General features: G+C 40.8%; 4 protein-coding genes across 6 annotated transcripts; all 4 read right to left on the reverse strand.

Annotated features, from left to right (window-relative positions):
- Positions 1–1,697: 1,697 nt before the first annotated feature.
- On the reverse strand, positions 1,698–2,828 carry LOC122669945 (protein EXORDIUM-like 2). The gene has a single exon (XM_043866863.1). The coding sequence runs from the start codon at positions 2,781–2,783 to the stop codon at positions 1,860–1,862; it is 924 nt and encodes a 307-aa protein (XP_043722798.1). The 5' UTR covers positions 2,784–2,828; the 3' UTR covers positions 1,698–1,859.
- A 9,770-nt stretch (positions 2,829–12,598) lies between these two features.
- LOC122667723 (protein PHOSPHATE-INDUCED 1-like) lies at positions 12,599–13,756 on the reverse strand. Of its 2 annotated transcripts, XM_043864115.1 has the most exons (2): positions 13,728–13,756; positions 12,599–13,664 (listed from the first exon to the last, which is right to left on the reverse strand). In XM_043864115.1, the coding sequence occupies exon 2, from the start codon at positions 13,639–13,641 to the stop codon at positions 12,721–12,723; it is 921 nt and encodes a 306-aa protein (XP_043720050.1). In that variant the 5' UTR covers positions 13,642–13,664; positions 13,728–13,756; the 3' UTR covers positions 12,599–12,720. The 2 variants fall into 2 exon arrangements, with proteins under 2 accessions (XP_043720050.1, XP_043720049.1); XM_043864114.1 differs by lacking the exon at positions 13,728–13,756 and having other exon boundaries at positions 12,599–13,716.
- A 5,159-nt stretch (positions 13,757–18,915) lies between these two features.
- Positions 18,916–20,035, reverse strand: LOC122667724 (protein PHOSPHATE-INDUCED 1-like). Its single transcript, XM_043864116.1, has one exon. The coding sequence runs from the start codon at positions 20,018–20,020 to the stop codon at positions 19,058–19,060; it is 963 nt and encodes a 320-aa protein (XP_043720051.1). The 5' UTR covers positions 20,021–20,035; the 3' UTR covers positions 18,916–19,057.
- LOC122667725 (protein PHOSPHATE-INDUCED 1-like) lies at positions 18,976–26,276 on the reverse strand. 2 transcript variants are annotated; one of them, XM_043864118.1, is made up of 2 exons: positions 25,191–26,276; positions 18,976–19,001 (listed from the first exon to the last, which is right to left on the reverse strand). In XM_043864118.1, exon 1 carries the CDS (start codon positions 26,216–26,218, stop codon positions 25,256–25,258), a length of 963 nt encoding a protein of 320 aa, XP_043720053.1. In that variant the 5' UTR covers positions 26,219–26,276; the 3' UTR covers positions 18,976–19,001; positions 25,191–25,255. The 2 variants fall into 2 exon arrangements, with proteins under 2 accessions (XP_043720053.1, XP_043720052.1); XM_043864117.1 differs by lacking the exon at positions 18,976–19,001 and adding an exon at positions 25,059–25,145 and having other exon boundaries at positions 25,189–26,276.
- Positions 26,277–27,521: the final 1,245 nt, after the last annotated feature.

The following is a 27,521-nucleotide window of genomic DNA, read 5'->3' on the forward strand; positions in this document are numbered from 1 at the left end:
GCCATCGATCCCGTCTGATTAGATTAAGGAAGGATATTTTCGATTATGTACAATAGAAATGACAGTTAATGATATTATAAAGTCCAATCGTCTCATCATCATTGGTGAAGGGATTTTTCCTTCTCCACGGGTGAAGAAAAATGAAAAATTAATCCAAAATATGTATAGGAGAAAAGTTCTCGGGAATGAACGTGCATTGCTAGACACATAGGGGGCAAAATGACCGCCCTCCCCCCTGAAAGGTGGAAATCCCCCCCCCCCTCTATGATGTCAATGCATGTGCTCTCATTGGCCCCAAGCACGTGCAGAATATCAACCCATATTTATAAAAGGGAATGGCCGAAAGAGTATAACATAGGGTTTTTAATTCTCAGCCCACCTAACCCGGCCCAATGAGGTAATGTACCCTCTTCACTTTCAGCATAGGCAGTTAGCCCACCTAACCCCACTCAACCCAACCTGTCCAAACGTCTAATTCCCATTATCATATTGTTGTTGGATAAAATAGTTGGCCAGGCTAATTAGGGTTTATTTCTCGAGCTTAGCCCAGCCTAGCCAGCCCAATGTCCTCCGAGGAAAACTCTGTCCAAATCGGTGAGCTGAAGAGGAAGGAATGGAATGCAAAGTGGATTCCCGCTTCTATAGATCCCTAAAATTGTTGATTGGGTGGAAAAAATTTTCATTTTTTTATTTTTTGGTGGCATTGTTTTTTTTTTTTTATGAAAACTTTTTGGTGGAATTGTTGCTTTTAACATCCGTTATAGAGAGTCTAATCTTGGATTACCATTTCATTTTTTGGGCTATGTTACATTTTAGTAAGGGATGTTTGGGCCCAAAAAAAAAGGTTGGGTCTCCATAGTGAGAACGAATGCTACATGGCAGCACGCAGCACCTACGCCTAGACACAGGAAGATCAGATCGCCCGAAATAACCGTTGCACCTTTATGGAATGGGAAAAATCTCTGAGGCACGTCGATCATTTCACACAGCCTAGTCTCTGGGGGCAAGGGACCATGTGCAGCCCCCAACCAAGTGGAAAATTATCTTCTGCAATTCCCTGTAAGATCCAATTCCCTAGTGCCTGTAATAAGAGGAGGTGAACCCCACCCGGGCAGAGTATTCAGGCAAGGGGTGAAATAATCATTGTGCCCCCTAATGGGAAACTGGACCGGACGGGGGATAGAATCATAGAGATCCCCAACAAGATAGCATTCTCTTTCCCATGAAATTAATAAGCAATTATCACTGTTTGATGTAAAATGATGGCATTATTTGAAGAACTCCTCCACAAGAAACCCCCATCATATCATTCTCTTGGATAAGGCCGATCCACGGCTCATATAATTTAATCTTAAAAGATGTAATAAAGAAAGGTGCCAAATTTTAAATTCAAAATTAAAAAAAAAAATGTAAAGGAAATCTCATGATCTATGGCTCATACAGACTACTAATCTAATCCATCTGATCTAAACCTTTGAATTGGCATAATTGGTCCCACTGTGGATTAAATCATGGATGCGTCGTGAAAGTGATTGATTAATGCTCTACAATCATTTTAATTTTTTTTTGAAAAGCAAACTTCTTTTTTCAATATTTTTTACCATTATATACTCTATATAATTATATAATATCTTATATATATCTTCATCTTCTTGTAAGAGAAGGGGGAAAAATTTACACGGCGAAGCGCAGAACAAGAAACCTGAGAAGAGTACATCACATTTCACATTCTACATCCAATACTTTCCACGACCGTATCTCCATACGTACAGGTACTCAACCCTTCTACCGTATGTACGCGTATCTCCACCACCTTCAGGTCGTCTTCTTCGATCGACTTCGAGTCTCTGCAGTTTCATTCAAACCAGAGTAGAGCAAGCAGAGGTCGTTGGGTCCCACATGGCCGGAAGCAAATACTTACGCCCACGGATCCCCACCGCATTATAACTGGCACCCGTCGTTTTATCCACCAAAAGCTCCCCCGGGTAGCCCGGATATGCTCCTTCCCCATAAATACCCGTACAAGCCGAGACGGCCTCTAACGGAGCACTAGACGTACCCTGGTAGTAACCGTTATCAAACGGATTCGTTACGGTACCAGCCAGTAGAGTAGCCAAGTTGATGACCATGCCGTCAACCCCGACGTCACCGTTAGGTGACACTAACGGCGGCGTTTGTGGTCCGTAAATGGGCTGGTGGAAGGGCCAGGCACACTGACCGGGACACTGGGTCTCCGGGTTTCCAACCCATATGTAAGCGAACTTGGTTTTTCCAGTGGGATCAGCCTTGGCTGACCCGTGGGTACCACAATCGCTCATACAGAAACCATCGACGGTAACGTCTTTGGCAGTGAAGACGACGGTGATGGCTTGCCTGTGATCACCTCTGCGAGCCAAACGGGTAACCTGAGGGGTCTTGAGAGACTTACCCAGAGAGCAATTTTCGTCGAACGTTTGCTTCCCAAGGATTAAGCTTGTGAAACCGTTTTTGTACTTTCCCGTTATCTTCCACCACGAAGGGACGGAAGGTGCGTGGATATGATGATTCAGGGATAAGATGAAGTCGATGAGGATGACACGTTGTGGAGTTGTGAACTTACCGTACCAGACGAGATGAACCGTAATGTTTCCCTTGAGGAGAGGGCCGTTGTGGTATTGAAGAACCAGTGGTTGTTGCTGAACCAGAGCTGTGAGCTTCCTGGTTGTGGCTGTGGAGGGGACGAAGAGAGAAGAAAACAAGAAGAGAGAGGCAACGACAAGTGCGAAATGGTGAGTTGAAGCCATGAATGAATAGAGTAGCTGAGAGTGAAATCAGTAGTGTTTGAGAGAGTCTTGGAGAGTAGTGTCAGGTGGAGGAGAATTGAAGTGGATCGAGAGACATGTACGAGCGATATTTAAATGGGGGGAGAGCAGAGAGAAAAGAGAAGCGCGTGTGTACAGCTGTAGAAAGCAGTGTGCACGTCCGCTGACCGCCACGTGGGTTTGACTGGTTGGGTGTTGAAAGCTAGCCAGGCTGTCATGTGAACTATCGGGTGACGTAGTGAGCAAGCCATCCATAGCGAAGGCGGCTTCTTTTGGTTTTGTAATGTTGATATGGTATTTGATTTGGTATTTGTATTTTGATGTCTTCGATGTATCGAGTGTGACGGTGACGGTGACCGTGACATTCCTTCTGGTACAGAGACAATGTTACTGTGCACCGCATTGTAAAAATGTAAACCACCCCAATCTTGACTTCTTCAAATCAGACGGTGCAAAACTAGCCACAGTTTCAGAATGTACCAATTACTTCTGCAAGACCCGTGTAGTATAGGGTTTTTGGGGGGGGGGGGGAGGGGATATAATTGCTGACGTTGCATGGGTAAGGATGGGGACCAGGATTGTAAAGTCCAAACCATAACAACTCATATATAAGTGCAACTGTGCAAGTGGGGTTGATCCGACCGGTTTGGTGTCGTGCCTAGCCCGATTATGAATTAATCAATAACGGTGTTTGATTGTAGTTCGATAGACGTCTGACTGAAATTAAACAACAACATTGCCTAACCTATTAGAGACCAATTAACCCGATCATAGCCTAACTAGTCTTGTTTTTTATAGCCCGACTAGTCAATTAGTTTGGTTACAAACTAATTATTGACCTAGAATTCTAGTTGCCTAAATGGTGGGTAACAATGTAGACCTTAAATTTGGTAAGACGGATTAGACTTAATCGGAACCGATTATACCAACTGATTGACACCACCCTAACTACAGACTAGGAAAGATTAACCAGTAGAAGAAACATGGAACGGGGAACCTGGTGAGGGTGGGACCTCATGGGCTGAACCGCTGAGGGTCCGAAATTTGTGGTTCGAGTAGGGGTTAACAAATTAACAAATAATGCATAGATTTTACCCATATTATTATTAGTATTATTAAACTCGTTTGGCATGCTCGATTTTGGGTGGGTGGCTCAATATAAATGTATAAAAAAATTAAAAAAACAAGACACACGGAATATGAGAGTTTGCGCACGTGGCAAATAGATGAAGAAATTAATTAACAAACGGTAGTACTCGTTTTTGTCGTCGTCCGCGTGTGGCGAATGTAAGGTGGAGGAACCGAGGGAGGAACGGACCACCACCACCACCACCACCACCGTCCCTTTCTCCACTTTCTAATAAATCGTCCACAATACTGCATCTCTGCTAAAGGAGAAGATAGAGAAGCGTAAAGTTGAGTATTCTACCTAGAAAAATAAAAAAAGCGTAAAGTTGAGTGACCGACTCACCGTCTTATGAGAACCAGGTGGACACACGTGTTGACTCATTGGAGAAAGTGTACCTAAAGGGCCATTTTGTACCAAAATTATATGATATTAATGGGTCAAGTGTCAATAGACTCCAACAAGTGGTGACCATTGAGACACATGGACTAGGAGACTCCAATCACTAATCTTTCTCTAACTTCAGTTATTGATCTAATACAATACAATATGGGGCTAAGATGCCCAAACCTCTTGAAACTGACTGATTGACACCCCCTACCCTAATGAAAGTAATGAGCCCTACCTAGCTCCTTGCCTATTCTTGAAAATAAACTTAAAATGGTCTCTCTTTTACTCAATGGAAATTCTTATTGTAACATTTACCTGAAAAAAAATAAAAATTATTGTAACTAAAATAGTGAATTAAGATTTTGTAATCCTTTTTAAAGAATGTCATCAGGTTGCGCAACATATGTTGGCCTTGCATCGAGACACAGGGGTGTGTGAATTGACTGTTACATTTTCAAAAAAATAAAAATGATCAGGGGTGTGATGATCATTTCACACGCCCTTGTGTCTAGGGATAGGTAAGGTATGCGCTGCATGATTGGGTGGTATTCTTTTTCACATTAAATAATATTTAAAAATAAACAATTAAAAAAAGAATACAACCTCTTAACTCACCAGTTTGATAACAAGAAGTTGCACACTTGCACCCTTAATTCAACTCAACTCCAAATACTTTAGAGCCCTCATACCTCTCTCATAGTTAGATTGGGTTCTTAATTGATTAGTGTTGCTTTCCTGTTAGATACATGTAATTAAAAGGTGTTTATAAAGAGAGAGAGAGTGAATTAAATCTTGTTGACCATTTCAGATGATAGAATTTATAAAAAGCCATGGTAGTTAGGACAATTTCAATTTCAAGATCGGCATGCATTGCTGTAATGCGGATGACTGACTAGCTAGCTTGGGATCAGATTGAATAGGAGTCCACCCAAAACCCCAACTCCACAGTCAAAAAGGGCAGGGGGGGATGCATGAGGCTTTTGTCATTGCGATGTCTGATAAGGATCATAATGTACACAATTTTATATCTGCTACATGAAGAAGTTGTCCTGATTTGAATATGCAACCACTGGATTGCAATGGAATAACTTTACCGTTGCATCAAGGCCTGCCCCTCTAAAACCTACAAGGATTTCCTAATTTATGTATAATTAAGGCAAAGGTTATCCAAGTAAAAGGCATACATGAGCATTTATCCCTAACAAATGGTGGATAATATGGAAGCTAGATGCAACCACTTCCCCTAGCATTCATTTTGCTGTATATGAACCATATGGGACACCTAATATCTAACTTCCGAGTACAAGACTAAGTAAAGATAATGTGCTTCATCCCATCAATCAATCAATCAATCAAAGCAAACAAACAACCAATTAGAACAGTATTGAACACAAGAGAGAGAGAGAGAGAGAGAGAGAAATGATCATCACTGTTTTTGTCGGCAACACAGGCGTGGTACGTTTGTGTACGTAAAAACAGCTAAAATGGATGAACTAAGAACCAATAATTGGTCATGGTTTCATGGACTATAGAGGGTGGGTATGTTAGGGTTTCCCAATGAACCTAAAAAACATTGAGATAGGAAAGTGACACAGAAAGCAACCTACAAATGATCAAAATCAAATAATGCAAGGTGAGATGGTGAGACTTGGCCCTTGGAGCTTTGGAGGGCTTGCCGACCTTGGCCTCACTGCCTCATAGGGTCTCTCACCTAAGTAAGGCAATTATCACCAGCTATGAGCTACCTTCATTCCCACCACTTCTTCTTAATACAAAGGCACCTATCTCTTAACTACTTCAACTTTTTTTTGGAACAAAAGTCAAAATTCTCATTTGTCCTAATCCTCATATCAATCAAATGCCAATAGTTTGAAAGGAAGTGAAAGGGGTGCTAATGTGCTAGCAAAGAATAGTGAAACATTCTCGCTACAATGGATCGATGGAGATGGATAGCTTATTTGTGGTACCACTGGAGTGAAGTTAACTCATCATCAGAAAATAGCTGACCTGAATTTAACAGGCAGGGTTTATTTGGGTTGTGTTAAGATTAGTTGGTTTTAATTTGTGCTTGAAGGAGAAGGATTTCTCACTATGCGAGCATGGGGTAGGGTTTAAAAAACTTAGAATCGGGATCTGGATTGGTCTTGGCCAATTTCGATTTGATTGGATTAGAATCGGTGAAGATCCATAACAAATCGGCCAAATTTGCTAATCTTAGTTTTTCAAAGATGATCAAACGGCTGAGCCATATTAGCCAGAGTCTGGATTGTTTGAAACCCTGGTATGGGGCAATCTCTTATACCACACTAATGGCAGTGCAAGAATTGGTATAATTCATATGGGGCCACATGTTCATGGCAGGAGAGGCAAAACAATAAAAAAGGGTCATGTGAAAGCGATAATACACTAATGTCGTGGGAAACTTTTTCTCATGTTTAATAACAATTCACCAGATTAAAACAAACTTGGGAAAAATATTGCCATGTTGTCGGAGTGCAAGTTTCTTCTCACATGATTTTTTCTTTATTAGGGCAAGAGATCGCTAGTTGGTTGTGTAGCCCTTGCACCAACAGAGGGACCAATGAGAGCACGTGTAGGGGCATTAACTGGGGCTGTAATTTTGCATGCTACTGTGTTTAACCGTTTAAGCATAGGAGGCATGCGACCAAGCAATATTCTTTTTATCTTTTAGGGCAAGAGATAGCTACTTGATTGTGTAAACCCTACACCAACTAGACGACCAATGCGACTGTTTGCAATGACATCAATACAAATGAGATTTTTTATTTCTCCAAATATGGGTTTCATATGAAAGATATCTATCTAAAATAGTCATTGATGTGACGTACAAATTCTTTCCTACACTGACTCCGTGGGAAAACCTCTTCCAACAAAACTTTTTTCAGGGATTTGAAGCAATGACCACATAATTAAGAAAGCCAAGGTTTTGACAGCTTGCTCTGATATAGATTTGTTATTAATACTCGTACACGTAAGTGAAAGAAGAGCAGATATAGAAGAACCAAACCCAGGGTTAGGAAATGGAAGCCCAAGTTGACCTGGAGTTTGGGTTGGGTTACTTGGGTAGGGTTCAATTCAGCTGGGCCCAGTTTGCTTAGTGTGTTCAAAATCTAAATTGGGACTAATCCTCTGTACTTATTATAAGTGGCTATTATTAATAGGGCCCACGTAGTTTCTTATTCAACAACTACTTTCTGAAACCTTGAGGATAGAACTCAATAATTGGTGCTACCCCATATTGGCGTTATCCTGCATGCCCTGGGCCAGGCCAGGCCCAGTGGGCCAACTGTTGAATGACTTAGGGTTCCATTTTGTTTATATGATCTGGGCCAGCCATGACTTGGACTGCAATTCGACAGAAAAAAAAAAAAAAAAAAAAAAAAAAAAAACTATAAAAGATGCCAAATAATGGACCACATATAAGGCAAGGTCTGAAATAAATGGAAGGATTTATCATTTCTAATTATTGCATATTATGCCTAAACTTTCTTTTCCTATCCTTGAAAAGGTAAGAAAAAGAAGTTTAGGACGAATAATGGACCAACAGTTCCAGTTCCAAGGTCTGAATAATTCAAGTAGTTATAATTGCTCATTATTACAAATCATGCCAAAGGATTTGTTCAAACAAATAAAAAATCATTTTGGCTGTATTTAACATGCATTTTCGGAATAGATTCTATGTTAGAACACAGTTTGAAACGAAAATATAGAGAATAATCAGATTTCAGAATGTATTATGGACAACAAAAAATATCTATTTCATGAACGCTTTACCAATCATAGTAAAATCTACTTTAGCTAGACATTCTGTATTGGTAGGCCATTTCCGGCCAGATCAAATGCTTTTGCCCTTACGAGTTAAATCTGATTTGATTGATTCTGATTGAATAGATCCTTATTTTTTAAATCCCAAACAAGCAAACCAAGAGGACTGTATAAAAAACATATATCTCAAACAGACAACTTTAATACAAACATTTCACGTGTCAAAAGAAGAGAGAATGTAAAAGTTTCGTAGACCTAACCAATCCAAAACTGATTGATTGGGAGAAATTTTCCACAAACTCGGACAGACACCAACCTACTTATTAAATGGTGGGTCGATTCCAATTTTAGTCAACCACTGTGGTTAAAGAATTCCAAGTTCGATTTGACAACTCTTGAAAGTGTTGGACTAATTTCACCCCAAAAAACAAGAAAGTATTGGAGTAATGGAGGTCGGATCTAGAGCTGCAGAACATAGTCCGTGGCCTTAACTCTGGCATTAAAAAAATCCAAATCCAAATCCAAATCCATCCTCAAGGTTGAAAATGTCTGATTGGATTGAAGGTGAGTATAGACTCACGTGATCAAACACCTCTATAATGTGCATTTTCCCTTAATACAAACAAAAGCATAATCTGCCTAGAATCAGGTTCATTGATTGAGCCGGCCTGACAAATCCAAAACCGGATGGACTGATTTTCCACAAACTAGGACAGAAACCCACACCTACTCATTAAATAGTAGGTCGGTTCCAAATTTAGTCAGCCAATATGGTTAAATAGTTCCAATCTCGATTTGACAACCCTTAACAGTATTGGGCTCGTGATTAAGATGCCCATATACAATGTTGAGGAATATATTCTTTTGAAATGATTTATTTACATGGCCCATCACCATTGATGGGTTTTTTCTTTTTCTTTTTTTAATTTATTTTTTTAAATATAGTGTGAACAATTTTGGTAGAAAAAACTTTTAATTTCACTAATGAGATTTCATAATTACTTCTCTTATAGGACGAAGGTCCGAAATACCCTTGGTATTATTTTATGAGTTCAGTATAAACACCAGAAGTGCTAGATGAAGAGATTTTCTTTTCAGTGTGAGTGAGATGATTACTCAATCCATTACAGTAATCCCATTGTTTGATAACAAAATTTCTCAAAGCACCTTTCAACTAGGGAGTGATACAAGAAACCCTCTTCAAGTTTGCTATCTGAAATGGTGTATGGAAACTCTAAGATCATGGTTTAAAGTGCTGGTATTTAAAATTTTGAATCGTATTGATATCGCTAGTACTTGATATCAATACCATACCAATGGTACTGATATACGGAGGGAAAATGATCCAAAAAACCATGATATCGATATTTTGAAGGCAAAAATGGTTCGATGTAGTCTGATACATTCGATCTATATCAGTATCAATATCGGTATTGATCGAGAATAATACCAAAGACCTTGTCTAAGATAGACATTGGTAAGGGATGAACTTCTAGCTCAATGGCCGACCTCCACCCAGTAGAAGTGGTATAAGAACTGGGAGTCAAAGGTTCAACTCCTTCCCCCCACCCTTCTTGACATATAGTATTACTAGTAGATAGGTATAATAAGTGTGGCCTTGTGCCCCCGTGCTGGCCCCTTGTGGGTGGCTTTCTAGCTCCAAGGTGGGCCTAGCACCCAAAAGAAGGAAAAAAGGTAGACATTGGTAGGCACACACAAAGAAAAGGTTTATAGGAATAAAAAAAATGACATAAAGAAATTCAAGGACCCCAATTAGACCATCAGGCTAGTACTTTCAAATTGCTTTTATAGTTTGGACCTGCAAAAATACATGGGAGAGGATTCTTTGAACAAGCCGCATAGAGAAGTACACCAATGAGGTGCGTCAAAACAGTATTTTATACATTGGAGGGCAGCAAGAACATTTTATATAAAGTGGAAAGAGATAGACATAGAAGTGCTAGTGTACCCTATTCCAATTGCTTAGAAAACATTTTTCCAAAAGATATAATTGTTTGGGAATTAGTACCCTACGTAGTATAAGAACATCCATAAGTATTATGAAGAATGCCTAAAGTAAGTCCTTGTGGTACTTACGTTTTTTTTGGTAGAATCCTCGTGGTACTTTCTACTGTATATCTAGATCCAAATACATATAAATGAATTCCCCATGATATCAGCCGTGAAAAAATAATTGCCCATGTTATCATATTTGTTATATTATATTACCAAGGAGTGAGGACTGAGCATGCCCCTCACTCGTAAGTAGATTTGCCCATTTGCAATCACTATCATGTGACAGGTGGGGCCCAATATCGAATCTAAAATTAAAATGGGAAGTAGTTTTTTGTCTGGGAGTGTGTGGCCTACGTCTACACTCTCATGTGTCTATTTCTCTCTTTCTCAAAACAAGGGGCATAAGCATTGTTAGCGAAAATGCTTTAAAACTCTGTTTTAAACACGTTCCTGTTTTTTACCGTTTTAAACACGTTTAACCGTATGTTTCCCAAACATATGGTAAAAAACGGCAAACAGCAAACATTCTCGTTTTAAACGCGTTTAAAATACATTTAAAACACGTTCTCCTTTTTTTGGCATTTTTTAAGACCTTGGACTTAATTGACCATATCTCTCTCTCCCGAACTCTGATCCGCTTGATTCTTTCATCGACGTAAAAATGACTCGAAGGGTTACATTTTTCATGATATCATCTTCTCAAAGTCAATGCATGGATACTGGAAATAGAAGCATGTATTTTAAATAAAAATTCCTTAATTTATATGAGAATAGTGGTGTTTTTTTGAAATATAAACGTTTAAAACCAATATCGTCCGTTTTTCATTTTTTATCGTTCTCTGTTTTTTTGACCGTTTTATTTGACCATCCGTTTGTAATTTTTTACCGTTTAAAACCCGTACCGTAAAACTCCGTTTTATTGTCGTTCCCGTTTTTGCTAACTATGGGCAGAAGTGTCGTTTCATATGGGGAGGAGAGAGATAGACCCATAGAAGTGTTGGTGTAGGCCACACTACTAGCCAAAGTTCTTTTTTCCAATTAAGATTAATATCATATCAGGCTGATTCCGGTACAAAAAAGTTGAATGTATCAATATACGATATTGTTACCAAAATCCATTGGTGGGGCCAAATTTCTATTTATAGGTTGACCCATGGTCATGTATACATGTCAAGTTTCAACCAATGTAAGTTTACGGAATTACAAAACAAAGGATCGAAAAATTTTGGGATTATTTTGGGCTGCATGGGCATAAATGGGATGTTGCCTATAACTCTACAGTATGTATTGAATCTTGATTGAAATTTGACATGTGATCAATGCATATTATCTTTTAAAAATCTAATAATCATAATTGCCATATCATTCATCCATGTGGTAAGAACACCTTGGACATGATTGAATATTGTGTCCAAAATATTACAATGGGAAGGTGTTATGTGTAACGCGCTTCAACATTTTTTGTGGTGATCCAAATGAGATTTTTTAATCTAAGGTTATAATGGTAGCGGAGGGCTTGGGCGGTTTTGGGGTATTAGCTATTATTGTGTCTTGTTGTGCAACTGGGGAAGAAGTGAGATTTGGTGTTTTTTGTATTAGGGTTTTGAGAAGAGAGTTTTAACAATCGTTTGGATGGTTCTTAAGAGAGATCTCTATTGTAATCTTTTTCCATTACATAGGAAATCATCTTTAACTTCGTCCGTAGACATAGCACATTGTTTTGGTGTGTGAACATTAAATTTTTGTGTCATTCCAACTTTGTTTGCTCTTTTTTGTTTGTTCTTATTTCATAGTGTTTTGTTTTCCTTTTATCTTTCACTCTTTCTTCTACTAGGGTCTAACTATGAATGCAAATTGTAGTTTCAGGGAAGCTGCCATTGAATGACCCAACTGGTGAAAATTACCCTTCGAAGTTCGAAGCTCCAAAACGCTACTCGGAGAAAATTTGAGACCAATCATGAATTAATCGGAATTCTCCATTTCTGCAAGTTCTTTCGCAAGTGATGAAAATATAGGTGACATTTAATCATTTCGGAAAGTATAGGTTGAATTTCACCTTACAATTCTTTAGTTCCTAAACGGCTTTAGCCTTGTGAAGCTTGAAGAAAATGAAACAATTTATGGAAGTTCCTCACTGATTTTAGATTTCAGATTGCGTTATTGTCGATCATCTTTTTAAGTGAAAATAAACTCTCAAAGGCTCAAAATAACTTAATTCTATGGTCATGAACGAATTTGCTGTTTACCCTTTCTTCAATAATTGGGCATCTCTAAAAACCAATCAAGTTTTAACTTTCAGAGGGGTTCACACCCAGAGCTGTTACTAATTCTGGGTTCATGAATTTGGCAAGAGGTAGAAGGAATTGAGTGCCCTCCCGGCCAAATTCACACCATCTAGTGATTTCGAAAAACATGATTGAAGGAGCAAACAAAAAAAAATTTGCTTTATAGATTCGTAAAGGGGGCAAAACGAAAAATATAAATCAAGAAATTACAGTATCTATTATAAAGTCCTATATCTGTAATCTATCATCTCGATATCTTTTCTAATCCTAACACCATTACAAGAAATATACAGCTTAACTATTCTCTGCAACTGTTTTAGACCAGTGTGGAGCAAGAAGATGTGGCAGGGTCGTACAGGGCAGGAAGAAGGTACTTCCTCCCATTAACGCCGTGGGCATTGTAGCTAGCACCGGTAGATGAATCCACCAACAACTTGCCAGCATAACCCGGATAAGCTCCTTTCCCATAGATTCCGGGGCAAGCAGAAGCAGCTTCAAGAGGTGCCTCTGCAGATCCTTGGTAGTAACCATTACCAAATGGGTTCGTAGCAGTTCCAGCCAAGAGGCTAGCCAGATTGATAATCATGCCGTCTAGGCCAACGTTGTTGCTGGGAGCAACCAAAGGAGAGTTCTGAGGTCCATAGATGGGCTGATGGAAGGGCCAAGCACATTGACCAGGGCACTGTGTCTCTGAGTTGCCGACCCAGATGTAAGCGAACTTGTACTTCTTGTTGTGAACATTCTTCATCTGCTGACTCGGAGACGAACCATGTGTCCCACACCTGCTAAGACAGAACCCTTCAACGGCGACATCTGAGGCAGTCAAGACGACGTTAATGGCGTTGCTCTGTTCGCCTCTGGCAGCGAGGTGAACGAGTTGCTTGCTGGTAAGAAATTTGCCCAAGGAGCAGTTCTCGTCCAGGAGCTGTTTACCCAGACGGAGGGAGAGAGAAGAGGGTTTCTTGGAGCTGAGTTGGTAGTATTTGTCGGTGGTTTTCCACCATGTGAGAACAGAGGGTTGTTGGGTTTGGGTTGTCTGAGTTGTGGTGAAGGAAGAGATGAAATCAGCAACGATGGCGCGTTGGGAAGGATTGAATTTACCGTACCAAAGGAGATTGACAGAGATTTGACCGGAGAGGAGAGAGCCCTTATGGTATTGAAGCAGGGGTTGCTCCTGGACCAACTCAGTGAGCTTTCTCCCGGCAGAGGAGACATGAAAGAGGGAAACAAGCAGCATGAGTTGTAAGAGCAGAAGGGAAACAGAAGATGAAAAAGCCATACTCAGAAGAAGCTTCAGTAATTACTAACTAGAAGTTAATAATGAAGAAGGTAAAGAAGAGAAGCTGAGATTGGTTTCAGTTCGAGACAATTCGTGACTTCTGATAGCTGCTGCTCATTTCGGATGCTTGAGGTTGTGAAGGAAGAGGCTGTCTCTCTCTATATATATATATAGCTTTGGCCATGGATGGAGGGAGTGAGGAGTGTTGGGTACTCTTTTCGACGAATGAGGGAAAGCGTAGTTCACACTCCACATACACGGAATTGATGACGAAGGTGCCCATATACTTCGACTGGTTTTTTGACCTCTTTGTCTGTCACTTTTTAGGAAAGAAAGGGATTTACCAAAAAAAAAAAAAGTTAATTAAAGAAAGGGAATAAGGAAAAGGGCAGGGGGAGGAGACGAGCAGTGGAGCACAGCTGGGTGCTATTACCATCCATATATACCAACTGGCTTTGAAATTCTCTTTCTCTCTATCTATCGATTTTTGTTTAATTATAATTCCAAAATTGGAAAAATTAGTGAAGATAAAATTTCTTGAGCACGTGAGTGTGAGGAGTGCGTGAGGGATAAACGGAATCGTTAAGTCTGATCCAGCCGATTCTAAGTAATTTGGAAATGAAAATGGGATAGGGGCTTTGAAGTTGAAGATAGATCCGATTCAAGTTATGATATGAAGAAATGATTAAGAAAATCGGACTAATCTGTATATGAAATTACGAATAGGCAAATTCACTGATCCGATTCAGATTCTTGAGCTGGATCAAGCTAACACGTGACAGCTTTAGCGCCACACAAGTTAAAAGCTGAACCTGAGATTAAGGGCTCTAAGTACGTCTGTAATTTTTGAGGTGGGAAACAAGGAAAGTGGAGGATGTGGGCCGCGCCAATTGAGTCATTTTTTTGTTAAAAGATATAGGCATGGGCCCCACGGTTTTTCCCACGCCAAATTTGTTAACCATTTTTCATGGGAAAACTTAAAAGAAAAGGACAAAATTAAGCATTGTTTTTTAATCTTCACCTTTCTTTTTTTTTATTTTATAATAAAACTTAAAGCCAAGCTCGCATACGTCGACCTTGCTCTCTTTCTCTTGTTCGTCATAGCCGCTTCTAAATTATTACCAAAAAAATAGAAAAAAAGGGAGCCGCTTCTAAATGGCACGTGTTATTTTCCCATTTTCTACCTGGGCAAAATGGACATTTGATAGTTTTTAAATTCATATTGAAGGACGAATAGAAACACTGTCGGGTCCAAGTCAAATGGGGTTTGACTAAAGCGATTATTATCCTCTCCAATTCTCCATAGTTCGATAGTGCCATGGTGCTAATGTGGATGTTCGATACATGGCAGTTTGAACATTCAACGGTCTGAGTCACATTGCTGAGTTATAAGGAATTAGATAGGATAATTTTCCCGACTAAAGAAAGAGAACGTTAAGTGGTGCCCCTGCGCCCAAACATGGGGATGCATGAAATGACTATAGTATTGTCCAAAAATTCCGTCTTTTCAAATTTGATAATGGCCAGACTACCCCATTAGGGGTGAATTTGATAGTTTTTAAATTCATTTGTATTTTTTAGAAAAAGAGAACGCTAAGTGGTGCGTGCGGTGTGTTGCTCCTGCACCCAAACATAGGAATGCATGAAATGACTATAGCATTGTTTGACAATTCCGTCTTTTCATAGGGGCACGACGATCATTTTGCACGCAACTATCTACGTGCAGGGGTAGCTCCCTACCCACCCAATTAACATTCTTTAAATTAATAAAGGAAAATTGACTCTCTCTTTCTCTCTCATTGCCATGTACAATACATCTCTGTCATGTATTTTTTTTTGGGGGGGAGGGTGGAATTTAGCTCGTCTCCAAGGAGCCCAGCATGCCCAGGGTGTTGCTAGCCGTTGGGGTCGGTGCAAGTTTGGCCCTATCAGCCCAAACCCTCCTTGGCCCGCCTTGAGCCCGAACAGGGTATGGGTTGAGATATTTAGCCCTGAGGGCGGGTTAGGGCTGGAAATTTTTAACCCTGAGTCAGGATAGGGTCGGGTTAGGGTTGATGCTTCAGGCTAAGCTTGGCCTGGCCCGACCCAACCCTGATTTAAGTTATACTATAAAATATATATTGATATAATATATACATTATAAACTTGAAATGTCACCTACATTTTTTTATATAATATATTATTTATGATGACAATAAGTGATATAATACTTTTTATTATAGTGTTATTTTATGTAAATTTGATAATGTTCTCCCTGGCCCATTCTAGCCCATGCATTTTTTTCCTCTTTCCCATGATCAGGACCAATCAGGGTCAGCCCGGCCCGATCCTGAGAGCAGGTTAGGGTTGGATTTTTCTGGCCCTGAGTCAGGGTCACGTCGGGCCTGGGCCCAGCTAAGGGGACTTAAGGTTGGGCTAGGGTTCTATAAAGTCCGGCCCAACCCGACCCATTTGCAGCCCTACATTGGGCTATGTTGCACACATCCCTAGGCGTGTGCCGAGATGTGTGCGACACAACTCAACCGCTGGATGCCTTAGAGACGATCCTGAATCGAGGGGGGGTAGAAGGAGGAGGAGAGTAATAAACACAAGAAGCGCTAGGCCACTCTTGGATAAAGAACTACTTCCACAGGCTGGTAATGTTAGAGGTATACTGTATGCTAGCACCCTATGTGTCTATCTCTCTCTCATCCATCCTTTGAAATGACTCCCTTACCCCTCAAACGGAAAAACAGAGAGATAGACATATAGGTAAGGGTGTCAAACGGTTCGATTTCGGGTATTCGGTTCGGTTTCATGACTTGAGGGTGTGATCCAAAAATCGAACCGAAAACTGAGTAGGTTATGGGACCACCAACCGAATCCGAACCTGCTCGGTTCGATTTGGTTACGATTCTAATTCGATTTTCAGATACGGTTCCAATTCGGGTTTAATTCGGTTTCGGGTTACAGTTCTAATTTGGTTGCACACTTGAAGAGCTGAAATTGAAGAATTGAAAAGGGAAATTGAAAAAGGGAAATAGAGAAAACCTGGAAAGTGGAATATGAAAAATCATTAGGTTAGATGGTTACCAAACTACAAAGAAAATTCATAGAGTTTTTTATTTTCCCCTATGAAGAGTGGCATATAAATTTCATTCCATTGGATAGTTACCAAAAAAACACAATGAAAACATAGAAAAGTGGAATATTTAAAGTCATTTGGTTAGATATGGTTACCAAAAAATTTAAAAGATATATGGCTTTGGATTAAGTGGTTTATTCGATTCGATTTTAGTTCAAACCGACGGAACTTGGCATGAAACCGAAATCGAACCAAACCGAATTAGAATACCGTATATCAGAACCGAAACTAAACCGCATTAATTTGGTTTGGCTCGGTTCGATTAATTCGACTCGGTTTCAGATTCGATTTGATTTTGACACCCTTACATATATAGGTGCTATAATACGTTATATCGGTAGCATACGTAGGCTTTTCCCATTTATCATAGAGGGAAATGAAACAAGGGTTATGAAAATTGAGATTGAATCGGTTAGTGCCCATTCTCATATGATTATTGTAATAGCCTCTTAGATCTGAATACCCAATAATTTTGAGATTGAATCGATCAGTGCCAATTCTCATTTGATTATCGTAATCAGCCCCTTAGATCTGAATACCCAATGATCCGGTGAGAGAAAACCCTAGAATCAACTGGATTGAAATGGCCGGAATCAAGAGCAGTCACGACTAATTCCGATCCAAAATGATCTATTCAACATTTCAACCTACTCGATCTCGATTCTTCGAATAATGTATAAAACAGGTAACTCTTCCATGTTTCCACTGTTACCCTTGTTTATAAGGCTGAACTAGGTTAGAATCGACCAACTCAACCGAGTCAATTCTACAAGGGTTCAAGCATTGGATCCCACGTTATAGAGACGGATCCAGATCTCCTACGGCCCATCTGCCCGTAGCAGCCTGTGCGACGTGACAGGGTCGTGCACGCAATGATCACCTTACCCTCACTCGGGCAAGGCACTGGGCAGGGGGTAAGGCGATCATTGCATGCACAGCCCAGTCTGCGCCGCACAGGCTGCTACGAACAGCTGGGTCGTAGACGATCTGCATTGTATAGAGAGTAGAGACAGCTTGAAGTCTCCAGTTTGTCGCTGGCCACACCAAAACTGTAGACTTTAACAGCTCATAAGGATGGAAAGAATTTTTTAGGGTAGACAAGGTATAAAAATCTTCTATTGTACTGCTGGGTGTATGGTGCATATCGACACGTGGTCTCTATTGTCCCGCAAGATGTGCACTGAACACCCTACAGTATGACAGAGGATCCTGGTCCGTAGACAACGATAGAAAGATTGTATTTTTATCTACTTTATTTCCTGTCCGATTCATTTCTCCAATTTCCTCTAATAGAGGGGATGGACCCCACCAGGGGAAGGGTAGAGAGATTAGAACAATTCTTGATAGTAACCCACCCCGTGTGGTACGTTTGTCTACGAAAAAACTGCCAGAGTGGATGAAGTAGGAACCAATAATATGGTCATGGCTCCTCCCTCTCATGGACTATATAAGGTGGGTGTTCTGAGGTTTCCTGATAAACCCTAGCAAAGAATTGAGTTTGGAAAGTGACACAGAAAGCTACCTACAAATGCCCAAAATCTAATAATGCCAGGGTGTGGGATATGGGACGGCTTGCCGACAGGGTTTCAAAACTAAAATCAGTAATCGAATTGGTGGTGCCGATTTCGATTCGATTCAGCCAGAGTTGGTCGGAATTTGTTAATATCGGCTGGAAATTGACAGGGATCGATGGGAGTCGGTGTGAATCAGTTGGAAGAACAAAATATTTCTGGGCTGGGTAGGGTTCAAATCATCTGGGCCCAACTTGTTTCGTTTTTTTTTTGGGAATGGTTTTAATGAAGGAAAAGAAAGATAGGATGAAAAAAATGGACAAAATACTGGATGATTTCGGATTGCAGAACAAAGTTGTGTTATCGTGGATCATCTTTTTAAGAGAAACAAGATGCTGAAACTAATTTAGGTCAAGAAAGATTTTGCTTTCTGTTTCCCCATTCTTTAATAATTGATCATCTCTCAAAACCGATCAAATTTTAACTTTAGTGGTGTTCAGCCGGAGATGTTGGTAATTGTGTATACATGAATTCGGCAAGAGGTGGAAGGAATTGAGCTCTCTTGTAAAGTCACAGGATTTAGTGATTCGAAAAAAATGATTGAAGGAGCAAACCAAAATAATTTGCTTTATAGATATTCCATCATAAAAGGGGCAAAAAAGAACAAATAAATCAATGAATTATCTCTAATCCTACACCATTACAAGAAATATACAGCTAGCTATTCTCTGCAACTGTTTTAGACCAGGGTAGAGCATGAAGAGGTGGAAGGGTCGTACAGGGAAGGAACAAGGTACTTCCTCCCATTAACGCCGTGGGCATTGTAGCTAGCACCGGTTGTCGAATCCACCAACAACTCACCGGCATAACCCGGATAAGCTCCTTTCCCATAGATTCCGGGGCAAGCAGAAGCAGCTTCAAGAGGAGCCTCTGCAGATCCTTGGTAGTAACCATTACCAAATGGGTTCGTAGCAGTTCCAGCCAAGAGGCTAGCCAGACTAATAATCATGCCGTCGACGCCAATGTCGTTGTTTGGAGCAACCAAAGGAGAGCTCTGAGGTCCATAGATGGGCTGGTGGAAGGGCCAAGCGCATTGACCAGGACACTGTGTCTCTGAGTTGCCGACCCAGATGTAAGCGAACTTGTACTTCTTATTGTGAACATTCTTCATCTGGTGGCTCGGAGACGAACCATGTGTCCCACACCTGCTGAGACAGAACCCTTCAACGGCGACATCAGAGGCAGTCAAGACTACGTTAATGGCGTTGCTCTGTTCACCTCTGGCAGCGACCTGAACGAGTTGCTTACTGGTGAGAGATTTGCCCAAGGAGTAGTTCTCGTCCAGGAGCTGCTTACCCAAATGGAGGGAGAGAGAAGAGGGTTTCTTGGAGCTGAGTTGGTAGTATTTGTCGGTGGTTTTCCACCATGTGAGAACAGAGGGTTGTTGGGTTTGGGTTGTCTGAGTTGGGGTGAGGGCAGAGATGAAATCAGCGACGATGGCACGTTGGGAAGGCTTGAATTTACCGTACCAAAGGAGATTGACTGAGATTTGGCCGGAGAGAAGAGAACCCTTGTGGTATTGAAGCAGGGGTTGCTGCTGGACCAACTCAGTGAGTTTTCTCCCGGCAGAGGAGACATGAAAGAGGGAAACAACAACCATGAGTTGTAAGAGCAGAATGGAAACAGAAGACGAAAAAGCCATACTCGATCAGTAGAGATAGAGTTATTAGAACTTTAAAGCAAAGAAGAGAAGAAAAGAGAAGCTGAGATTGCTTTCAGTTTGTGACTGGAGGCAGAGCTCTGATGGTTGAGGCAGTGAAGGAGGAGGCTTTATATATAGCTTTGGTCCTGGAGGCCGGTTCGTTGGGGACTCTTTTCGACGAAATGAGGGAAGCGTAGTTCACACTCCACAAGAAAGAAATGAGACGTTGGTAAGAAAAGCGAACAACAGCTGGCCAGCTTGGGTGCTATTAGCATATGCCAACTGGCTTTTTGGTTTATCTCTCTCTTACTTTTTATTTTTAATTCCTCGAAAATTGGAAAATACAGAGTGAGGACAAAATAAAACGCTCAATTGGATATAGGGGTTGAACCAAAAGAATACCTCTCTCAAAACACGGGATTCGAAAATTCGAATCGGTCATAGCTATTTCCGATCCGGATCATTGAGTCGATTTTAAGCCAATTTAGAGGTAATAATAGGATCTGACTTTAGAATTGAGAATTGGCTCAACAATTGGTCCGATTCATATTAAAAAATAAGAATTGATTAAAAACCAGTTCGAGTTGGATCCGGATCCAATTCCAATTTAACCATTAAACAATCAGGATTGGTGGAAAATAAGATTGGATGTTAGCCATTTCGATACGAATTGGCCGATATACTGATCTGATTCGGTGATTCCTGAGTCTTGAAACAATGAGCTGGATCTAGCTAACACGTGACAGCTGCAGTGCCGCACAAAGCTAAAGCTGTGTCTGAGATTTTATCTTTTTTTGGGGTTTCGAAAAGAAATTAAAGCTGAAGAACCTCTGATTAAGGCTGTAAATGAGTAAATCTGTAAGTTTTAAGAGTGGAGATACGACGCGAGTGGTAGATGTGGGCCCCGACAATTGGGTTAACTTTTTCCAAATTTATTGATGAAAGCTAGGCATAGGCCCCACGGCCCTACCTCCCACGCAAGTTTTTTAATCATTTTCTCTTTTACGTGATAGTCACTTCTAAATGGCACGTGTTATATTTTCCATTTTCTTATTAGACAAATAGTTTTTAAAATCTTTTTGGTTACTGTAAGTCCATATCTTTTGTTTATCTTGTCCTTTACCTATTTTATATATCTTAATTTCCTTTGTGCGGTGGTTTTTTTTTTTTTTTTGTTTTTAGGTAATTGGAAACTTTATTGTAAAGCATGATAAGCGATTACATCGACTTCATGATTATATAAATTCAGGACCCAAGGGGTGGGACATAGGCCTTTCGAGCTAGGTCATCAGCGACATGATTCGGTTGCCTAAGAATCCAAGTAATGGTTGAGTTCAGTTGGCGTCACAGTGCTTGAATATCCTATAGGATATTGACTACGGCCAGCGGCGGGTCCATGGTGACGGCTCTCAGTAACTCCACTAGTTGAAGGCTATCAATCTCAATCTGTATATTTGTAAAACCCATGGTCAGACCAGCTTGCAAACCTGCACGAAGTGCCAAACTCTCGCCAACCAAGACATTAGTAAACGCTTCCGGTATTGATAGTGCCAGTAAAGCCGTATACCTCTCATCACGAATGATAGCTCCCAAACCACTTCTACCCGAAGACGTGTCCAACGCCGCATCACAATTCAACTTAACATAGTCCTTCAACGGGGGCTTCCATTGCAGATCCTCCACCTCACTACCAAGAGGAGTGGTGACGACGTCCGTGGTATTCCAGAACTCTTGAAAAGCTCTCTTCCTATTGAAAATGATGTCATTGCGAGCCAACCGAATATGCCAAATAATAAAAGATGCTAGAGATAGCGCCTCAGCACTAGCCTTCTTTGAGGGAAATTGAACTCGTTCCCAGTATTGCAGGAGCGTCGCAAGCCGAGGTGATTCAGTAGTAGACACTACAAAGGACAGATTGTTGTCGAACCAGATTGCACGAGCAAAGGGACATCCAAGCACAATATGGTTTGCCGTTTCAGTAGGATGTCCACATCTTCTACAGCTAGGATCTTTTGGAACCTTTCGCTTAAGCAAATTCTCCCCTGACGCTACTCCATCTGCGCATATCTTCCACAGGAAAGCTTTAATTTTGGGCAGCGTCTTACAATTCCACAACCTCTTCCAAGTTGCAGAGGTGATATCTTGCCAATCGTGATGGCTACTGGAAGATACAGGTGCCTGCCTCGCATCTCTTTGATTGGTCAAAAGTTGATATGCGAAGGTGACCGAGAATACTCCTTTTTTATTTGCTCCCCACCTTAGTCTATCAGTCACAGATGAATAGGGAAGCTTGATTTGTAGAATTGCCTTAATCTCCGTAACATCAAATAGCTGTCACAGAATGTCCAATCGCCAAGTGTGGTTCTCCTCATCAATTAACTCCGAGACTCTATTCACAGTATAGTTTGGGGGGTTAGACGAATGGATCCGAAAACCAGGGAGATCAGGGACCCAGCATGTATCCCAGATTTGAACTTGTTCTCCATTTCGTATTTGCCAGCATAGTCCATCAAGAAACACTTTGCGCCCTATCATAATACTCCTCCAAGCCCACGAGGGCTTATGAGTTATGACCCTCTTTAGCTTCTAGGAAGGATGAATCTGGAAAATATATGGCCTTCATGAACCTAGCCCATAGAGAATTCGGATTGGACCATAATCTTCAAGTTGAACGCGCATGAATGAATAGCTTTCTTTTTATAAAAAAAAAATAGTTTTTTAAAATTTACCCAAATTACGATTTGACAGATTAACCGGTATGAGTCAAATAGGGTTTGACTAAATTAAACAATACTCTAACTTTAAAAATGGGTTGATATTCTCTGTGCCGTAGTGTATCCTGCGCCCAGACACATGGTCTGGGTATTCTTGCTATTCAAGGGAGGCAGGGTGGTCATTTTGCCCACAACCCATTTGTCTGGGAGCACGCCTACTCCCCCAGCACCCAAGTTGACGGATTTTGGGTTGGGTAGGGTTCAAATCAACTGGGCCCAGCATGTTTGGTGTGTGGCTTTGTCAGTTTCTTAATTGTAAGGTTGTAAACGGATCGGATTTGGCTCGGATAGTGCTATATCCGCATCCGCATCCGATTAGCTATTTGACGCATTCGGATAGTGCTAAACGAATACGGACACGGATACAAATCGGATATTTTATCCGTTTACATGTAAATATAGCTTTTCGAATAGCTGTAGCCTATCTGTATTCGCATCCGTTTAGCTTTCGTACGGATTCAGATAGTGCTAAATGGATACGGACACAAATACGAAAACAGATTTCGGCTATTCATTTACACCCCTACTTAAGTGGTAATAATCCTCTCAACATATGACAAGTTGAAGGGATTAGTAGGACACCGTGTAATAGTTTCTTATCCAACAACTTTTTCTAAAACCTCGAAGATAGACAACCTTTTACCCAAAAACAAAAAAAAACAATAGACTAAACCCTCATGGTCTTGTAACTTACATGTCAAGTCTGTACCTAATCTAAGTTTTCCAAATGGTAAAAACCAGGTATTGAAAAAAGGATCGAGTTTTCCTCCGCCAGTGAATGGGGACTTAGAGAAGGCAAAAATAGATATTGGGAGGGTATTTAGGAATGTACAAAAATCCTAGGAGTGGTTTGTGAATTCTAAGGTGGTGGCAGAACAGTCCTCTATGGGTGGAGGAAAACTGTCCATGAGAAAAGAAGGATAAAAGGGCTCTCTCCAAGGGTGTAGCTCCTGGGCTTAGATACATGATGATGTGAAACGACAGCCCCACTTGTGTGTGGAAGATAGAAATCCATCCTTCTTGTTACTTTCCTGTGTGCTCCCATTGGCCCTAGCATTGGTGTAGGCCCTACTCCCAAACAAAAAACTATTTCCCAAAAAAAAAATGGTTGGCATTCTCTATGGGGGAGAATGGCCTTTACCCGCACAAGTGCCAAAGAGAACATGAGTGTTGGCATTATAGGGGCAAGGCAATCATTTTGGCCCCCATCTGTGTTTGGGTGTGGGCGATACAATCCCCCAAAGAGAACTTTTCTCCTGTACTGAAGGCTTGCATTGACAAATATTGAATATCGATTTGAAAATTGAAATTCAACATATTACAAAACCATTTTATTTGGTCATTGCGCCCACCCTCATGTGTTTGGGCAGTCTATGCCCCGGCACAGAGAACATTCTCCCATTTGTTAAATATCTAAGTCATAGCTGTCACATTATCTTTCGTGACAAAATCACATTTAGCAAGTTGAAATACTCCAACTTTTTCCCCAATATGGTTCTTGTATAGGGGATCGAAAATGACGACCTCACCCCCCACCCGAACACACTACCCTGGTAGGGTGAGGTTGTCATTTCCATCCTCCCTGTCAGAGGAACCTACGAACCTGACCGGACAAGGAACTTCAGAAGAGAAAATTCAATATTATAGTACGAAGAAGGGCCCACGGACTTAGGAGTTTGGGTTGAGCAGGTGAGGAGGATTTCGTATTACTGAAACAGATTTATTTATTTTCCTTGTCATCTCTCTGTTACTCTTTCTTCTAGGTTGCAAATTGTAATTTCAGGGAAGCTGCCATTAATGATCCAACTACTGTATATTTGCCCTTCCAAGCTCAAAAACGTTACCCAAAACTCCAAAAGAGAAAATTTATGTGACATTTCACTCTCTCACACAGGAAAAAGGGCGAGAATTTCATTAGCAAACAAATCTTAAATAAGTTCAGAAGAACTTCACATCATAACTAGTCACTAATCATAAGTCCTCCAGAGTCCAAAGGTCTACCCTTGAAGAGAATGAAACCAAATATGAAAGCTTCTCACTGATTCCATGTTTCAGAGCAAAGTTGTCATATTGTCTGTCGATCATCGATCATCGATCTAAGTTTCAAGAAAAATTTAAATTTTGGTTCTGTTTCCTCTTTTTTCAATAATTGATCATCTCTGAACACAAATCTAAGTTATAACTTCAAAGGGGGTTCACTCGGAGCTGTTACTAATTCTGGATTCATGAATTTGGCAAGAGGTTGGAGTATAAAAATCACACGATTTTGATTGAAGGAGCAAACCCAAATAATTTGCTTTATAGATTCTTCCATTATAAAGGGGGCAAAAAGAACAAATAAATCAATAAATTGTAGGATCTACTATCAAGTTCTTATATATATAATCTAGCATCTCCATATCCTTCTCTACTCCTACTATTACAAGAAATATACAGCTAGCTATTCACTGCTACAGTTGATCTAGACCAGTGTCGAGCACGAAGATGTGGTAGGATCGTACAGGGAAGGAACAAGGTACTTCCTCCCATTAACGCCGTGGGCATTGTAGCTAGCACCGGTCGTCGAATCCACCAACAACTCACCGGCATAACCCGGATAAGCTCCTTTCCCATAGATACCGGGGCAAGCAGAAGCAGCTTCAAGAGGTGCCTCTGCAGATCCTTGGTAGTAACCATTACCAAATGGGTTCGTAGCAGTTCCAGCCAAGAGGCTAGCCAGATTGATAATCATACCGTCGAGGCCAACGTCATTGTTGGGTGCAACCAGAGGAGAGCTCTGAGGTCCATAGATGGGCTGGTGGAAGGGCCAAGCACATTGACCAGGACACTGGGTCTCTGAGTTGCCGACCCAGATGTAAGCGAACTTGTACTTCTTGTTGTGAACATTCTTCATCTGGTGACTTGGAGAAGAACCATGTGTCCCACACCTGCTGAGACAGAACCCTTCAACGGCAACATCAGAGGCGGTCAAGACAACGTTAATGGCGTTCCTCTGTTCGCCTCTGGCAGCGAGCTGAACGAGTTGCTTACTGGTGAGAGATTTACCCAAGGAGTAGTTCTCGTCCAGGAGCTGTTTACCCAGGTGGAGGGAGAGAGAAGAGGGTTTTTTGGAGCTGAGGTGGTAGTATTTCTCAGTGGTTTTCCACCATGTGAGAACAGAGGGTTGTTGGGTTTGGGTCGTCTGAGTTGTGGTGAGGGAAGTGATGAAATCAGCGACGATGGCACGTTGGGAAGGTTTGAATTTACCGTACCAAAGGAGATTGACAGAGATTTGGCCGGAGAGGAGAGAGCCCTTGTGGTATTGAAGCAAGGGTTGCTCCTGCACCAACTCAGTGAGCTTTCTCCCGGCAGAGGAGACATGAAAGAGGGAAACAACAACCATGAGTTGTAAGAGCAGAAGGGAAACAGAAGATGAAAAGGCCATACTCAGAAGAAGCTTCAGTAATTAGAAATTTAAAGTGAAGAAGGAAGCAAAAAGAAGAGAGGAGAAGCTGAGATTGCTTTCAGTTCGTGACAGCAGAGCTTGGATGCTTGAGGTTGGAAAGGAGGAGGCTTTATATATAGCTTTGGCCTTGTAGGGAGGAGGGGTTGGGACTTGGGGACTCGTTTCGAAGAAATGAGATAAGCGTAGTGTACATACACTCTATACTCGACAGTATCTCATTAAAGAGTTTTACGAATTGACAAATATGCCCTTAAACCTCGACTGATTCTTTAGCTTTGTGTTTCAGCGTAGCGTAGGGGTACTAATTGGAACAAATTTGAAAAGAGAGAAGGAAATGAGACGTTGGATAGATGGGGGAGGACAGCTGGGAGTAGCGTGCTATTACCAGATGCCAACTGGCTTTGGGGCTTTTCCTCTCTCTTATCTTTTTTATTTAAATTCTTCGAAAATTGGAAAATGAAGAGTGGAAAATAAATAAAATAAAACGGTGAGGGGGCTCAAGGGAGTGGTTGAAGTGAAACCAGCGAGCTGCAGTGACTCACTCACATACTTACTCACACAGACGCTCTCACATTGACAGACAGACACACGCACGGTCTCACACACAAAACACGTGAAGAGGATTTTTGAGCCCGTTCCTGTGGTAGTCTGAAGGGTGAGAGCCAACTGGATCAAGCCAACACGTGACAGCTGTTGTGCCTCACAAAGCTAAAGCTAAACCTGACATCTTTTTCTTTTCTTTTGGGGGGTGTGGGGGTGGATCTTTATCGCTTCCCAGTGTAGTAAGGGTGTAAATGAATAGTCAAAATCCGTATTTATGTTCATATTTGTTTAATATTATTTAAATTCGTTCGAAAGTTAAACGGATGTGGATACGGATAGACTATAGTTATTTGAAAAGCTATATTTACATATAAATGGATAAAATATTTGATCCGTATCCGTGTCCATATCCGTTTAGCACTATCTAAATTAGGGATGTAAATGGATATTCGTAAATTCGTATTCGATCTGTGTTCGTATCCGTTTAGGAGAATCCGAATTCATCCGAAACTAATCGGATACGAATATGATAATCCCCCTATCCGACCTATTATTATTCGATTCGTTTAACAGTCTGATGGTAATAAAATATCTAAAATATAATTCTGTGTTTGTCTATCCTTTTAAGTTACCTCATTGGATTTTGTTATCTTATTTTTATAAATTTATAAGTTAAGATAATGTGATTCTTTTTCTAGATTTGTTATTGGTTTATATATATTGTTTTACGCAATGTGAT

Source organism: Telopea speciosissima, chromosome 7 (assembly GCF_018873765.1).
Source record: "Telopea speciosissima isolate NSW1024214 ecotype Mountain lineage chromosome 7, Tspe_v1, whole genome shotgun sequence".
Taxonomy (NCBI): domain Eukaryota; kingdom Viridiplantae; phylum Streptophyta; class Magnoliopsida; order Proteales; family Proteaceae; genus Telopea; species Telopea speciosissima.